General features: G+C 43.1%; 1 protein-coding gene across 3 annotated transcripts in view; it reads right to left on the bottom strand.

Annotated features, from left to right (window-relative positions):
- Nucleotides 1–16,352, bottom strand: part of FAXC (failed axon connections homolog, metaxin like GST domain containing) — a 74,692-nt gene that overhangs the window by 22,965 nt on the left and 35,375 nt on the right. For all 3 annotated transcript variants that reach the window (XM_061131449.1, XM_061131448.1, XM_061131447.1), the window contains one exon: nt 2,195–2,311. In XM_061131449.1, the coding sequence (XP_060987432.1) occupies nt 2,195–2,311 (117 nt within the window). The remainder of the gene's footprint in view (nt 1–2,194; nt 2,312–16,352) is intronic.

Genomic DNA, 16,352 nt, shown 5'->3' with positions numbered 1-16,352 from the left:
TGATGGTTCATGGTTCTACAGTTTTTACTGCCTCCCCTAGCTATTACTCAGGGCCCTTGGATCAGAGACCCTCAATATGAGGGTAAGGAGAGTATGTTGTCTCAACAATTTAGGGTCTGTGCCCCTTACCAGCAGGAAGAAGTTATGGAATGATTTCTCCGCCCCTTTCCCTGGCAACCATATTCTCCTAAAAGAAAAAGGGAGGAATGAAAGAACTAAAGCTTGGGCAGGGAGTCCAAGGCCCTTTAAGGAGGATGTGAACATTCTCTGCTCATGCTTTCCTTGAGCCTTATGCAACAATGTATCTTACATGAGAGCTGGCCTTTCTTTAGGTCCAGGAACTGGTGATTACACAGACCATTTTACTCATGGAAATGCTTTTCTTAGACTCTATGTTAATGATTATAATTGTAACAGATCTTGGCTGGGAACCTGTTTCTCAAGACTTGTATCCCTGATTACACAGCAACAGTATATCTCGCCCAGAGACATTGCCAGAACCAGTCTCCCTGGCTAATCTTGTGCCAAAGTTATCTCAGGATGTATGCCTTGGGAAAGGGTCTGGTGGAACTTACAACCTTGAGGTATCCTTTTTGCCTATTCTCAGCAGCTAGTTAAGAAGCATGTAAGGCCCCACTTAAACGAGTGAGGTGGGTACTCTCCTCCTGCTTCCAGTGCCTCCTGTTGGAAGCTTTCTCTATCCCCGTTACTTTAATAAAATCTACACAAAGCTCTGAGTAACTGAGATTGTCTTTGGTCCCAGACTTAAATCTTCTCCTTCCGAGACCACGAATCTGGCAGCACCATTCACCATAAGCTGTCAGAATCTCCAGGCAAGAATACTGAAGTGGGTTACCATTCTCTTCTGCAGGGGATCTTCCCAACCCAGGGATTGAACCCAGGTCTCCTGCATTGCAGGCAGATTCTTTACTGTCTGAACCACTACAGAAGCCCAAATATTGAAGAGCAACCACCCAACGTGGGGCTTGAACCCATGACCCTGGGATTAAGAGTCCTAGGGTCTACCGATAGAGCTAGCAAAGCCCTGATTAACTCCTGTCATTCCCCTTCCCCAAACCAAAATATAGAACCTTGATCCCCACATTCCCAGCACCAGGTACTTGCTTAGGTACTGTTTCAAACCAGAGACAACTCAAAGTGGTTTCAATTCATCCATGCAGAGGAAACCTCTCTCAAAGGCCCCAGCAGCCGTGCATATTCCAACACTCCACTCCAACACACACACACACACACACACACACACACGAAGATCTGGTCCCTTAACATCAACCCAGGTTGAGCTGACTTTCCCTGCCCCATTGCCAACAAGCACTTGACCCCTGGCAACCATCCCCATCCCTACCCCCACACATATGTTCATCCTCTAACTCTGGCCCCATTCAGCCCACTTTTACTCCACCAGTTTAGAATTACAGTTCTCACAGACCTATATCAAGATCACACAACAAAGATACAAGATTATATTTCTTTGGTCAAAATGTACATATAATATCAATAATAATACCTCACATAGCACCAGACTTACAAAGAATCTGTTGACATTTTCCTCATTTTCCCACAAAGTTCTTGAATTTTCCAGCTCTACTACTCTCCAGGTATGATCTACAGACACCCAACTGGAATAGGAGAAGGGAATGCTTTGAACTTATGACACAGAATTCTATGTACCTATACCCATATGTGAAATATCTGAAACCAGTCTGGGCTCAAAAGGAGCATGCAAGATAGGCAGTGAGTCCATCACAACCACCCAACCTCAGGTGCTGCAGCGCTGGATAAACCAGAAACTGGAAAGCCACCACCATCCAAAGCAAATTAAGGCAGACTGACAAAACAAGGACACTAGGGGAATTCAAGTCCTGTTTCGGTGACAAGTGTTAAGTCCACTAGGAAAGCTGCTGGAAGAAAAGCTCTTGTGTAGAACATGGCAGGATTTGTGTCAGGTTTGCTAGGAACATGGTTTGAGCAGGATGACAGGTGAGAAGCCCCATCTCTCCTCCTCTGCCTCTACCGATCCTGACACAGAAAACCAACCTTGGCCCCAGACACCACAGCCTGGTGTCTCCACAAAGCAGAGCCAAGCTCACAGGCTTGGGCCTAGAATTCTCCACTGTGTTGCCCTCAACCCCAGCCCCCAGCAAATCCCCAAACCTGAGAGCTTCATAAGGCTTGCCTTTAATCAGCCGTTCAGGTCTCGTCCCAGGTAAGGTCCACATTGCCTGGGCCAAGTGTCCAAAGACAGTAGCGTCGAGGGTGGACAGCTTGGGCCCCATGATGTACTTCTTGTCACCTGCAGCAGAGAGAGAGAGAGGTCACTGGCTGGCCCCTGCTGTCCCGCTAAGTCACAATGGCATTCAGCATCTTCCATCATACATGTGCTTAACAGGGCATCAAAAGCTTTGCAAAACCAAATACATGCACCTCCTTTTACTGAAAACTAGAAACAAAAGTAAAATAAACAATTCTGTAATATATCAACTGATATGATAGTGTAGCAGGGAAGTAACTGGGAACATACCAAGGTAAGCAGATGAGGGAGGGGGTTCATGGAGAAAAGGGAGAACTGATCACCCCCAGGACCCCAGAGGTACCTCCTTGTCTCCAACTCTAGTCATGAAAGCTTGAGATGCTTTAGAACATCTGGACATTTGCTTAAACCATCTCAAGAGTAGCCCCAGTCAAGCACAGCCAGCCTCGGCACTTACTTTATTAAATTAATACATTTCCTCGGGGAGAACCAGAACCCTAAGCTACTTAGGAAGTTTGGAGGAGGCAAGGCTCTGTATGATGTCTCCATGGTCTTGGCAAGGTTCTCACCACTGAGCACCAACAGGAAACAAACATACAGAGAAGCTTTAAAACTGCAGGATAAAAAGGCAGCCCAGGAGGAACTGGATCCCTCCTACTTCACATCCTGGTCCCACTGTTATTCACTATGAAAGCCTGCTCATTAATCAACCTCTCCAAGCCTTGGTTCTCCCATCTGGAAAAGGGATGATATTAAAGGTATTTCTTAGGACCAATGTGGGGATTAAATTTCATAACACATGTAAAGCACTTAACACCAAATCTGGGTAACTCCTCAAATACCAGCACTCTTTATGAGAGCCCTTCTGTTTTTACAGTCTATTCCATATCTCATCCAAAGCTAAATCTCTAGGACATTCTTTTCATAGTGGCACTGCCTTTCACAACAATTTTTAATGATTTATGAAATGGGGTATGAAATACAGTCCAAACTCAACCTGCAGTCCAAGACTCATCACGTTCTGCTCCCATCCATGTTCCAGCTTTGCCCTTCTTTAACCCAGCAGGCCTGGGACAGCCCCATTCACCAGCCCACTTCATGCTTCCCACTGCACACTTCTGCTCATGCTGCACCATACATCTCCTCGCCCTCCCAAAACCCACATGTGCCCCCTACTTCTCTCCATCTCATAAATTATATTTATCTTTCCAGCACAAGCCTTCTTCAAAGCCATCTCATGGCAATGGAAGCTTTCAGTTCAGACAGCCCTCTTTCAAATTTCACTTTTACACATACAACCCAGATACAAAGAGAAGAAAACAATGGCTTCCTGGCCCCCCAGAAATGTTGATTTCTTTAAACTGCTAAAAAGAAAGAGTCTAAGGGAAATGCTAGAGTACAAATGTGAAGTCTGTTGTAGACTCCAAAAACTCTGGGGATCAAGAGGAAAAAAATGTACATGAATTTTATAAAAACTTAGGAAACCTAAAAACAGAGCCCATAAGACCTTGATTTAAAAAAAAAGAAAAAATAATAACAATAAATATAATCATTTGAATCCATACATCAACTAATACATATAGTGTTCAGCCCAAATTTGCTTTTTGGCTCAGAACATTAAAACTAGAAGGACCTTGAGTTATTAATAATAACAGAAACAGACTAAAAATGCCAGCACCCAGTCTCCTGACTCCCAGCGTGATACTCTCTGCTCTGCACAAGATGCCACAGAGAGCTTCATCTATGAAATAAAGACCCCAAGGAATAGCAGGAGGGTTAAGCTGTGAATGTTTACAAAAGGATGCTTTTAATCAGGAGGGAATATAGAATATAGAAGGAGAAAAGAACAAAAGTCTAAGAGTTTTTAAAGGTACTTGCCCCCTCCCTCAAAAAATGGATAGAATTTAGCATTCATGGTAGACACACAATTATACATGCATACACACACACACACACCACAATTATAAATTTAAAGATTATAAAAATGCTCTCTTTTATCAAGAAGTCCTCAGAGTACCCAATGGCAGAAAACTTTTTTAAAAACTTTCCTAATTAATTTTTTAGTTAATTTTAGACTTATAGAAAAGTTACAAAAATAGCAGTTTCTGTATACCCTTCAACTAGCTTCTGCTAATATGAACAGCTTAGGTAACCATCGAAGAAGCAAGAGAGTTCCAGAAAAACACCTATTTCTGCCTTATTGACTATGCCAAAACCTTTGTGTGGATCACAATAAACTGTGGAAAAATCTGAAAGAGATAGGAATACCAGACCACCTGACCTGCCTCATGAGGAATCCATATGCAGGTCAGGAAGCAACAGTTAGAACTGGACATGGAACAGCAGACTGGATCCAAATAGGAAAAGGAGTACATCAAGGCTGTATATTATCACCCTGCTTATTTAACTTACATGCAGAGTACATCATGAGAAACACTGGGATGGATGAAGCACAAGCTGGAATCAAGATTGCCGGGATAAATATCAATAACCTCAGATATGCAGATGACACCTTCCTTATGGCTGAAAGTGAAGAAGAACTAAAGAGCCTCTTGATGAAAGTGAAAGAGGAGAGTGAAAAAGTTGACTTAAAGCTCAACATTCAGAAAACTAAGATCATGGCATCTGGTCCCATCACTTCATGGCAAATAGATGGGGAAACAGTGGCTGACTTTATTTTGGGGGGCTCCAAAATCACTGCAGATGGTGACTGCAGCCATGAAATTAAAAAACGCTTACTCCTTGGAAGGAAATTTATGACCAACCTAGACAGCATATTAAAAAGCAGAGACTACTTTGCCAACAAAGGTTTGTCTAGTCAAGGCTATGGTTTTTCCAAGTAGTCATGTACAGATATGAGAGTTGAACTATAAAGAAAGCTGAGCACTGAAGAATTGATGCTTTTGAACTGTGGTGTTGGAGAAGACTCTTGAGAGTCCCTTGGACTGCAAGGAGATCCAACCAGTCCATCCTAAAGGAGATCAGTCCTGGGTGTTCATTGGAAGGACTGACATTGAAGCTGAAACTCCAATACTTTGGCCACCTGATATGAAAACTGACTCATTTGAAAAGACCCTGATGCTGGGAAAGATTGAGGGCAGGAGGAGAATGGGACGACAGAGGATGAGATGGTTGGATGGCATCACCAACTCAATGGAGATGAGTTTGAGTAAACTCCGGGAGTTGGTGATGAACAGGGAGGCCTGGTGTGCTGTGGTCCATGGGGTCGTGAAGAGTCGGACACGACTAAGTGACTGACCTGAACTGAATTAGGAAACCACAGAACATTTATTGTTGCTGTCATTGTTTAGTCGCCCAGTCATGTCAGACCCTCTTGCAATCCTATGGATGGGGATTCTCCAGGCAAGAATACTGGAATGAGTTGCCATTTGCTTTCTCCAGGGGATCTTCCCAACCCAGGGATCAAACCCACATCTCCTGCCTGCCTCTCCAGTCTTGCTGGCAGATTTTTTACCACTGAGCCACCAGGCAAGTCCCTCAGTACATGTACCAAAACTAAGAAATTAACATCAATATAATTCAATTAACTGCACTGTACTCTTCGTTCAAATTTTAGTAGTTTTTCAACTATATGTTCTTCTCTGCTTCAGGATCCCACATTGCATGTAGTTGTCAGGTCACTTTAGTTCCTCAGTCTTTCCTTGTTACCCCCCTCCCACCTCCCCCCACCCACACATTCATGGCCTGCACGATCTTAGTTCCCTGACCAGGGTTGAACCCCATGTAGTGAGCAGAGTCTTAACCACTGGGCCACCAGGGAAGTCCCTCCTTGTCTTTCATAACCTTGACATTTTTAAAGAATCCTGATCAGCTATTTTGCAAAATGTTCATCAACTTGGGTTTGTCCAAGATGGTTAATCATTAGAGTAGTCATCCATTTTTACAAATGCTCCTGTGATGGTTATTTCATGTGTCAATCTGACTACAGCATGGGGGGGTTAAGTGATGTGGTCAAACATTATTCTGGGTTTTTCTATGAGGGTGTTGTGGGCAAGATTAACATTTAAGTGATAGGCTGAGTAAAGCAGAACACTCTCCCTAGTGTGGGTGGAACACTCTTCCTAGTGTGGGTGGAACACTCTCCTAGTGTGGGTGGGACACTCTCACCTAGTGTGGGTGGGCCTCCTCCAGTTAATTGAAGGCCTTCATATGACAAGAGGGCTGACTCTCCCCAGAGGAAGAGAGAATTCCTACTGCCTGATTGCCTCTGAACTAGGACAGAGGCCTTTCCTGACTTCAGACTTAAATGGAAACATTGGCTTTTCCAGGGTCTTAAGCCAGTTCTGATTGGAACTACACCATCAGCCCTCCTGGGTCTCCAGCTTGCCAACCCCCTCTGCAGATCTTGGTATCTGTCAGCCTCCATATTTGTGTGAGCCCATATAAATGTAGTATGTAAGAGAAACAGACATGGATAGATCCAGATATCTAGATCTATATCTCCTATTGGTTTATTTCTCTGGAGACCCCTAATACCCCATCTCAGAGCATCATATCAGGAGGTCCATAATGTCCATATGTCTTATCATTGGGGATATTAACTCTGACCATGTGGTAAAGGTAGTATCCATAAGGTTTCTTCCCTGTAATGTTACTAGTTTTCCTTTTGCAGTTAATAACCTTGGGGGAGAAACTTTGATACTGTATCACTCTCCTGTTTCTCCTCAAACTTTGGCCCACTAATTTTAGCATCCATCAATAGATGTCAAACTGAAACAACTAAATACTGTGGAACTTGCCTAATCAGGATTTTCTATTTCTCTATTACTTCTACATGTCTTTATTCAAATACTACTGTTCCCTTCATCCCCCTTTTACTGACATAGTCAATTATTTATTTATGTAAGCATCCACCTGTCGATATTTATTTTATTCTATGGCCTGTAATCCAGTACTCTCATTATTCCTTGTGTTGCTCAAATTGTTCCAGATTTGGTCTTTTGAGATTAGCAGGAAGTATTTTTTAAGAAAAAGACTGAATTTAGATTAGATTCTGCTTAGAGATGAAAAAGCCAAGTCAAAGTCTCAAGTCTGTAGCATCCCCAGGCTTCACCAAGTGGACCCAGTTCTCACTACTAGAGGTTTTAGCAAAAATAGAACATTAAGGGCACTTCTGAAGGGCACTGAGGGAGAAGGCTTGGGTGACGAGGCAACTCAAGCTGCATTTTCAGTAGGTGGACCCCTCCCTGGCTTCTGTAGAGATGCACAGAAGCAGCTGACAGTGCTCTCATCACCACCTCCCATCCCATCCTTCCTCAAAGAACCTCCACTGGTCTAACTCAACACTTGCCTTAAGGCTCAGATCACATGCTCCCTCCTCCACTCCAGAGAGGTTACCCTGCACTCTCCAGTCCTCGAGCACCTCTCCTCTGCCAACCCCCAGCGGCACACCTGCTCAGAGCAGGGCTGCTCAAAGAATAGTTTGGGGCCAGCAGCATCAGCACCACAAATGCTGTCTATTGAATCAAAATGACTGAGAGGGAGACTGGGAGAGAATCTGTGTTTTAACAAGCTTTCAGGTCAGTGAATCTTCGAGAGCCAGCAATTCTTGGACCACACTTTGAATAGTGCTGTTCCAGATGGTTCTCATGTACACTGAAGTTTGAGAAGTGCTGGTCTAGACTAGAGTATATCAGTGTTCTTAAACTCAAGCATGCATCATAATCCCCTGGTGGGTTTTTAAAAAATACTGATTTATCTCCCACGAATCCGCAGGTTTTGGATTCAGTAGGTATGGGTGGGACTCAAATCTCAGGTAGTGCTAAGGCTGCCGGTCCAGGAACCACACTTTGGGAACCACTCATCTAAATCAATCATTAGGTAATTCACACATGTCATCTCATAGTCTTATTTATGTGTGTGTCCTATCTCCTCAAGCAGTGTTTAATCTCCTTGAGGGCAGGTAACCGTCTTACTTTTCTGCACATCTGATATCTATCATAGTAGAAATCATCAAATAAGGTGTTGATAGCCTTACGTATTAACCACCTTTATCACTAGTGGCTTAGTGGTAAAGAATCCACCTGCCAACGCCTGCCAATAGGTTAGATCCCTGGGTCTGGAAGATCTCCATTGGAGGTAGAAATGACAACTCACTTCAGTATTCTTGTCTGGGTAATCCCATGAGGACAGAGGAACCTGGCAGGCTACAGTCTGTGGGGTCGCAAAAGAGTTGGACACAACTGAATAACTAAACAAGAACAACAGCAAGTAGATTTAAGTATGCTTGATCTCTGTCCTCTCTTAGAATAGAGAACTCCTGTCAGGATTTTAAAACGTAGAAATGTGAAAGCATTTTGCAAACTAGAAGGTGCTATTCTAACATACGCAATTATTTTACACTCATCACCAATAATAGAACAAGTACTATTTGTGGGCAGAACAGTCCAACTTTCCTCCCAGTATAGAAATCCCTTCACCCACTTTCTGACCAGACATTTCCCAAACCCAAGCCCTCCAGGAACTTATCCATCATTTCCTGGGCAAGGCAGGCAATTCTACGGTTAGTCAGTTCCCTATACTGAGACAAAATATGTCTACTTGGGACATCTGCCATTGATTCCGGTTCTTTCCTCTGGAAGCACACAAAGTATTAATGGTCATATTTACTCTACATGGCAGGGCGTCTCTGGTGGCTCAGTGGTAAAGAATCCATCTGCCAATGCTGGAGATGCAAGAGATGCGTATTTGATCCCTGGGTCGGGAAGATCCCCTGGAGAAGGAAATGGCAACCCACTCCAGTATTCTTGTCTGGGGAATACCAAGGACAGAAGATTCTGGCAGGCTACAGTCCATGGAGTTGCAGAGTCAGACATGACTTAGACACTAAATAATAACTCTGCACAGCACCCATTCCTAGGAAAATTAAGTCTCCACTAACATACTTCTAGGTAAAAACTGATGACTTGTTTTCATACGTATCACTTTGGGATAGTGAACAGAGTGTTTGGGAAGCAGCTACAGAAATGAACACAGAATTACATCTACTTACTCCCTTCCTAATTCTGTTCCCAGCTTTTACTGGCCACTATCAGTTCCATTTCTGCCATTTAGCTATATTTCCAAGTGCTGTAAGTGGCAGAAAAGACTGGCTGTGCTGGAAAATATTGTTCTAGAGAGAAATTAAACATTAATAGTCAAAAGATTTTCAAGCACTCATTTTTCTATTAGTCTAAGAATAAATGATAATTACATGTTTCACCTACTTAGTGTCCCCTATACTTGAGCACCAACACGATTTATATGCAGATAATTCCAGTGAAGTCAATGTCAATACCATTCCTTTTCTAATTGTTCCTCTCTCAATTAACTAAGACTTTAAGGACTATTGAGAAAGAAAGATTTTGAGTACCTTCCCCAAGGATGGCACAGATCCCAGTAACCTTCCAACCTTCAAAGAACAAACACTTGAAGTTCTTTTTCTGCATGAGACTCTCCCAGAGGGCAAAGCAGCAGGAAATCTACCTTTTAGTCTTACACTCCTGGTCAGATTTCTCTTTGTCATAAACAACAGGGCAGGCCACTTCCTTTAAAGAGCTCTTGTTCATATTCCCAGCATACTCTAAAATCACTGAATGTGTGATTTTTTCAACTGCAGGGGGTGCTATATTATATATGAGATTATTAACAGTCCTTATGAGTAAATATCAGAATTAAAATGATTACCTTTTGCAACATTCTGACATTTACTAGTTGCACCAATTGCCTTACACTCTGGAAAATAATTAAGTGGGGGGGGGGGCACCAGAAGAAGCCCCTAAATTTAATCTCTCCTCAGATTGCATTCTGGAAGGCAACTAGATACTCCTATAATCTTCTACAAAATTCTCTAGAGGGACATACAAGAAAATTTTTTTCAGTGTACATGCATTATCTTGACCCCTTCTCTAATTGCCATCTCCCCTCTTCCTCCGAATCTTCTCTTTGTTGATGTCCCTGCTCTTAAAACTCCCTGTGAATCAAACAAGGATGCACATACATTCTCCACTATAAGACAGGATTGCACTTGCTCTTCTGAACTTCAGTCCTCCTATTAATGTGTCTGAACACCTTCTGAACTCCACACTCAAAGCATTCATGCACATACACTGTAATTTTAAGGAAGTGGGATAAAGGAATTGCAGCAGTTGTAGAAAAATTTCATACATGGGAGATCTAGAGTAGGAAAACATTTCCCAGGAGAAGGCAAATACCTGCTTAGCTTACTTATTATTATAATTTAATATCATTAAACAGCAGCTTCTGGAAGTCTTCAAGAACCATAGCTGACATCTCTAACAATGACGCAGCGTTACTGACTCACTGATGATCGGCCTTCTTATTTATCTCTCTTCTTAAAGTTGCTACAATATTGCTGGTTTGGGGTCTGACTAGACATTTAACTGAAATAGTGAGATTTGAGGAGTATAAAAGCTCTATGTATCTCCCCAGTTTCACTTTCCCAACTACACCTTCTAAGGGTAAAGAATAGAGAGCACCCCAAGTCAAATCACTTCCCAAGAGGCTTTCTCCTTAATTTCATTTCTGTCCTGGCTGTTCTGTATTTGGGCAACAGAGCAGGCAGCTGTTCTCTTTATTCAATAAAGACTATCTGGTTGCCCTCAAATATGATTTAGTTAATAAAATAACACATCAGACTGAATTCAATGTCATGTTGAAGTTTAAAATCAAATCCTGTTGTAAGGAACTTATCCTTCTTTTAAGAAAGGTGAACAGAAGCAAATTCTAATGGCAAGTTTTGTGTTGGGCCATCAGGGTCCTGCAAGCAGACTCCACATACCTGGAGGGCTTTTCTTCACGTTATGGACCCCAGGTTTCACCGTAGCTGGAATCCGGGATCTTCAACCATTCTCAAACATTTGTTTAGTTGCTAAGCCGTGTCTGACTCTTTGCAACTCCATGGACTACAGCCAGCCAGGCTCCTCTATCCAAGGGATTTCCCAGGTAAGAATACTGGAATGCATTGCCATTTCCTTCTCCACTCAAACATCTGAGCACTCACCAAAAATTGGTGAAAATCTTTAACCACCAGAACTGTTTAGCATCTGGCCAGAGTGGTAGACCTGACTCACACAATAGGCACAGGTCCCTTGGGATGAAATCAAACTGCTAATGACCTCATCTTTCTGAGGAATTCTCTGGCAGTCCAATATTAGGACTCGGTGTTTTCCCTGCTGGGGTCTGGGTTCAATTCCTGGTCTGGGAATGGCAAAAAAAAAAAAAAAAAAGCGGGGTGGGGAGGGGATCTGATTCCTTCTCAGATGATACACCCATGAGTATGCTCGGTCAGAATTCTGTGTGCTGAGTCTTTTCAAGCATAGGACTGACTCTTTAGTGCCTACCCTGTGGGAGATCTATTACTCCCCTACTGAACCCTCTTGTCCATGTATCCTGACCACTAGATGGTTAAGAATGTCCCACACAACTGTCTCCCCCATGCACACCACTTTCTCAAAGATCACTGAAGCCAGAGACAGAAACCTCCTGTGCGTCAAGCTCTATAATCTCGGAAGAGATCCGGGTTTCTTCACAGCTAAGACAAGAACACTGCTAAAACCAGAATGAGCAGTAATAAGTGTTTCTTATTAAGAGACTTACTAAGAGACTGAAAGATAAGATTCCACTTCCAAAAGGTGTAAAATCTTTTATCCACATAACTTAAGGCAACAGAGATTTGATGCCTGTTGCCCATCACAGCAGGATAAGCACTCTTTCCTCTTGACAACCCAGCTGTACCCTCCACGGTTCAGCCGTGCTCAAAGAGGCTCCTACTAGGATTAATGGGACTGGGGCTATGTAGGTGTGTTTGTTATTGATGGCTACATAACAAATTTCCTCAAAAATTTAGCAGCTTAAAAGGCCAAATATTTATTACCTCACAGTTTCTGTGAGTCAAGAATCCAGGCAGCTTTCGCTGGGTGCCTCCGGCTCAGGGTCCTTCACAGGCTGCAATGAAGATGTCAGCCAGGGATGCAACTACAATTATCACATTAGGTGAAGCAGGTCAGAAAGAGAAAGCCAAAGACCATACAATATCACTTACACGTAGAATCTAAAATATGCCACAAATGAACTCATCTATAGGGGTTCCTTGGTGGCTCAGACAGTAAAAAAAATCTGCCTGTAATGTGGGAGACCTGGGTTCGAGCCCTGGGTCAGGAAGATCCCCCGGAGAAGGGAATGGCTACCCACTCCAGTATTCTTGCCTGGAGAATTCCAGAAGCAGAGAAGACTGGCAAGCTACAGTCAATAGGGTCACAAAGAGTCAGACATGACTGAACAACTAACACACACACACCCACACACACACACACACAAAACAGAAACAGGCTCACAGATACAGCAAAGAGACTCGTGGTTGTCAAGGGGGAGGAGAGGTGAGGAAGGGATGGCCTGGGATTTTGAGGTTAGTAGACGGAAACTATTACAAATAGAATGCATAAGCAACCAGATCCTACTGTATAGCACAGGCAACTATATTCAATATCCTGGGATACATTATAATGGAAAAGAATATAAAAAGGAATGTGTATATAAGTATAACTGAGTCACTATGTTATACAGAAGAAATTAACACAGCACTGTAAATCAACTGTACTTCAATTGAAAAAAAAAAATCCCCAATATTGGGGGAAAAAAAAAGATGTCAGCCAGCCTGCAGTTACCTCAAGGCTTGACCAGGGGAAGATGCTTCCCAACTCACTCATGAGGTTGTTAACAGGACTATGTAGCACTTGCTGGAGCCTGACCATGAGTTCCTGCCACATGGGCCTCTCCACCACGCTGCTCACAACGGTGCAGGCTTCCATCAGAGCAAGTGAAAGTTCAAGGGCAGGAGAGACAAGATGTGCAACACAGAAGCTGCCATTTTTTTTAAAACCTAATCTTAGAAGGGACATCCCATTGCTTCTGCCATATTCTGTTTGTCAGAAGCAAAGCAGTAAGTCCAGCCTGTGCTCAAGGGAAGGGGGTTACCCGAGAGGATGAATCCTGGGAGGCAAGGATCACTGGGGCATCCTGGAGGCTGCCGACCCCAGGAGAAAAATATCAGCGCAGCATTTAAAAGTGTTTACAGGTTAAAAGTCATGATATCTGTAACCTTAAAACACTTCCACATCAAGAAAAAAAGTTGAGGTAACTATGACAAAACATTAACTATTAAATAGAGGTGATGGTTATAAAGCTATTCGTTGGACTATTAAACACTATTCTACTCTGTGTGTGTTTTACATATTCTACATACATCACATGTATAATACATTATGTTGTATATTATATAATTAATGTATATACACATGTGGGGCTTCCCTTGTGGCTCAGTTGGTAAAGAATCGCCTTCAATGCGAGAGATCCTAGTTTGATCCCTGGGTTGGGAAGATCCCCTGGAGAAGGGAAAGACTACCCACTCCAGTATTCTGGACTGGAGAATTCCATGAACTGTATAGTCAGTCCATGGGATCACAGAGTTGGACACGACTGAGCGACTTTTACTTCCTTTCAAATGCACATGTATATTATTAGAAAAGTATATATATTACCATATGAGGGTAAGTACTATGTATTGTATTACTATTTGCCTAAGCACACTGGAAATGTTCCATAAACGTCAGCTGTTAATATTATTTTGATTACATGCAAGACACAGCTCTGGGTACTTGGAATCATGGGACTAACAGAACAGACAAGGTCACAGATTTCATGGAGTCTACATCCCATGGAGAGATGATAAACAAATCAATCAACAAAAAAGAAAGCATTAGCCAGTGATACGTGCAATGCAGAGAATTAAAGTAAGGTGATGTGATAGAGGGTGACTGACAGTTACGTTAGACTGTTGGTCAAGGAAGGCCTCTCTGTGGAGGTGATAGTTACCCAGAGACATGAATGTCAAGAAGGATCTGAAGCTGCTGCTGCTATGTCGCTTCCGTCGTGTCCGACTTTGTGCAACTCCATAGAAGGCAGCCCACCAGGCTCCCCCGTCCCCGGGATTCTCCAGGCAGGAACACTGGAGTGGGTTGCCATTTCCTTCTCCAGTGCATGACAGTGAAAAGTGGAAGTGAAGTCGCTCAGTCAAGTCCAGCTCTTAGCGACCCCACGGACTGCAGCCTACCAGGCTCCTCCGTCCATGGGATTTTCCAGGCAAGAGTACTGGAGTGGGGTGCCATTGCCTTCTCCCCAAGAAGGATCTAGTGGCGCACAAATCTGGAGAAGGGAATTCTAGTCAGGGAAAACAGAGAAGTATCACAAGGTCAGGATAAGCATGGTGTGTTTGTGAAGTAGAGAGAAGACAAGTGTTGTTTTCACAGAATGGGCAAGGTTTAGGAAATGAAACTGGAGAACAGACTTACGGACATGGGGAGAGGGGAGGAGAGGGTGAGAGGTATGGAGAGAGTAACATGGAAACTTCATTACCATGTGTAAAATAGACAGCCAAGGGGGATTTGCTGTCTGGCTCAGGAAACTGAAACAGGGGCTCTGTATCACCCCGGGGCGGGGGGGGGGGGGGGGGCGGGGATGGGAGGGAGATGGGAAGGAGGGTCAAAGGGGAGGGGACATATGTATACCCATGGCTGGTTCATGTTGAGGTTTGACAGAAAACAACAAAATTATGTAAAGCAATTATCCTTCAATAAAAAATAAATAAATAAAAAAGAAATGAAATCGGAAGGACAGCAGGACCCCAGCAGGTGTATATCAAAGTATTATATATATATACACTTTTCCCTTATAGGCTTATAGGTTATTACAAAATATTCAGTATGGAGTGGGATTTAAAGATCTACTATCTGCATGGCATTATCTTGTGAATATTTTTCTTTTCTTTTAACCATTCAGGAATTGGAACCCAAAACATTTAAACACATGGGCCTCCCATGTGTTTACTCCCATTCTTTACTAGTGGTAAAGAACCTGCCTGCCAATGCAGGAGACACAAGAAACACAGGTTCAATCCCTGGGTCAGGAAGATCCTCTGGAATAGGAAATGGCAACCCACTCCAGTATTCTCGCCTGGAAAATCCCATGGACAGAAAAGCCTAGTGGGCTACAGTCCACGGGGCCACAGAAAGTTGGACACTCACACACACTACATTTAAACACAAAGTCACTTTTCTCAGGGAACAAAACAATTAGAAGACCCCCAGAATGAAGCAAAAACAGACTGCTTCTGTCAGAATGACATCAACCAATGTGTGCTGCTAAATAAGCCATAAAGATTCTAAGAATTTAGCACTGATTAGCATTTCATTTTAATCTGCTAAATAACTTTTTTATTTCATTAATAATCAAGACATTTTTACCAACTGAGATAGCAACAATGAAACTAAAAAAGAAATCAGCCACAACTCAAGGCCACATAAGGATATAAAGACTTTAACAAGAGCAGGGCCTGGCCCCACCAATCCCTGGCTATTGAAGGTGGCCAGGCCCCCCAGGCCTCCATTGCACCCTCCTTCTGGAAGCCTGGAATGGATGTGATGCCTGAAGAGAACAGCTGCTGCTCTCTGAGGACTGGATCTAATGGCCCTCTCCATTAGAAGCTGCAACAATTTAGTTCCTGAATAATATGTAAAGATCTTTCAGAGTACATGGATCACTTTACTTCAGTCAGATCAGATTCTGGTATGAATCTTTACAAAGCTTAAGTTTTCACAGGAACCCCATCAATCCAGGTAAAAATAAAATTTATGGTTTCCAGGTCAAGTTATTACTATTCTTGCAGGTGACTTTAACAAGCCACCAATGCACACGTACAGAAGTTGTCCTGGAGCAAAAGAAATGCATTGTCATTAGCTGCACAACCCAAGATTGGCTCCCTAGTCTCTCTGACCCCCACTGGGCTTTCTCAACTGTGAAATAACTAACTCCCATGGGTGTTGTAAGACTACAACATCTTCAGGATGCTGTTAAAAATAGTGTCTAAAATTTATTCACACACACACAAAAAAAACCCTTGCAGTCTGCGTAGTAGGTCTGCGACATGGAGAGAAGGAAGGAGTGGGCCGAGGCCCATGCAGACAGACCCAACCAGGGTCACCCTAACCAAGACACGGTTCCCTCATGC

This window comes from Dama dama, chromosome 28, assembly GCF_033118175.1.
Source record: "Dama dama isolate Ldn47 chromosome 28, ASM3311817v1, whole genome shotgun sequence".
Lineage (NCBI taxonomy): Eukaryota > Metazoa > Chordata > Mammalia > Artiodactyla > Cervidae > Dama > Dama dama.
The sequence above is the reverse complement of the archived record's forward strand: the minus strand, read 5'-3'. Positions and strand labels throughout refer to the sequence as shown.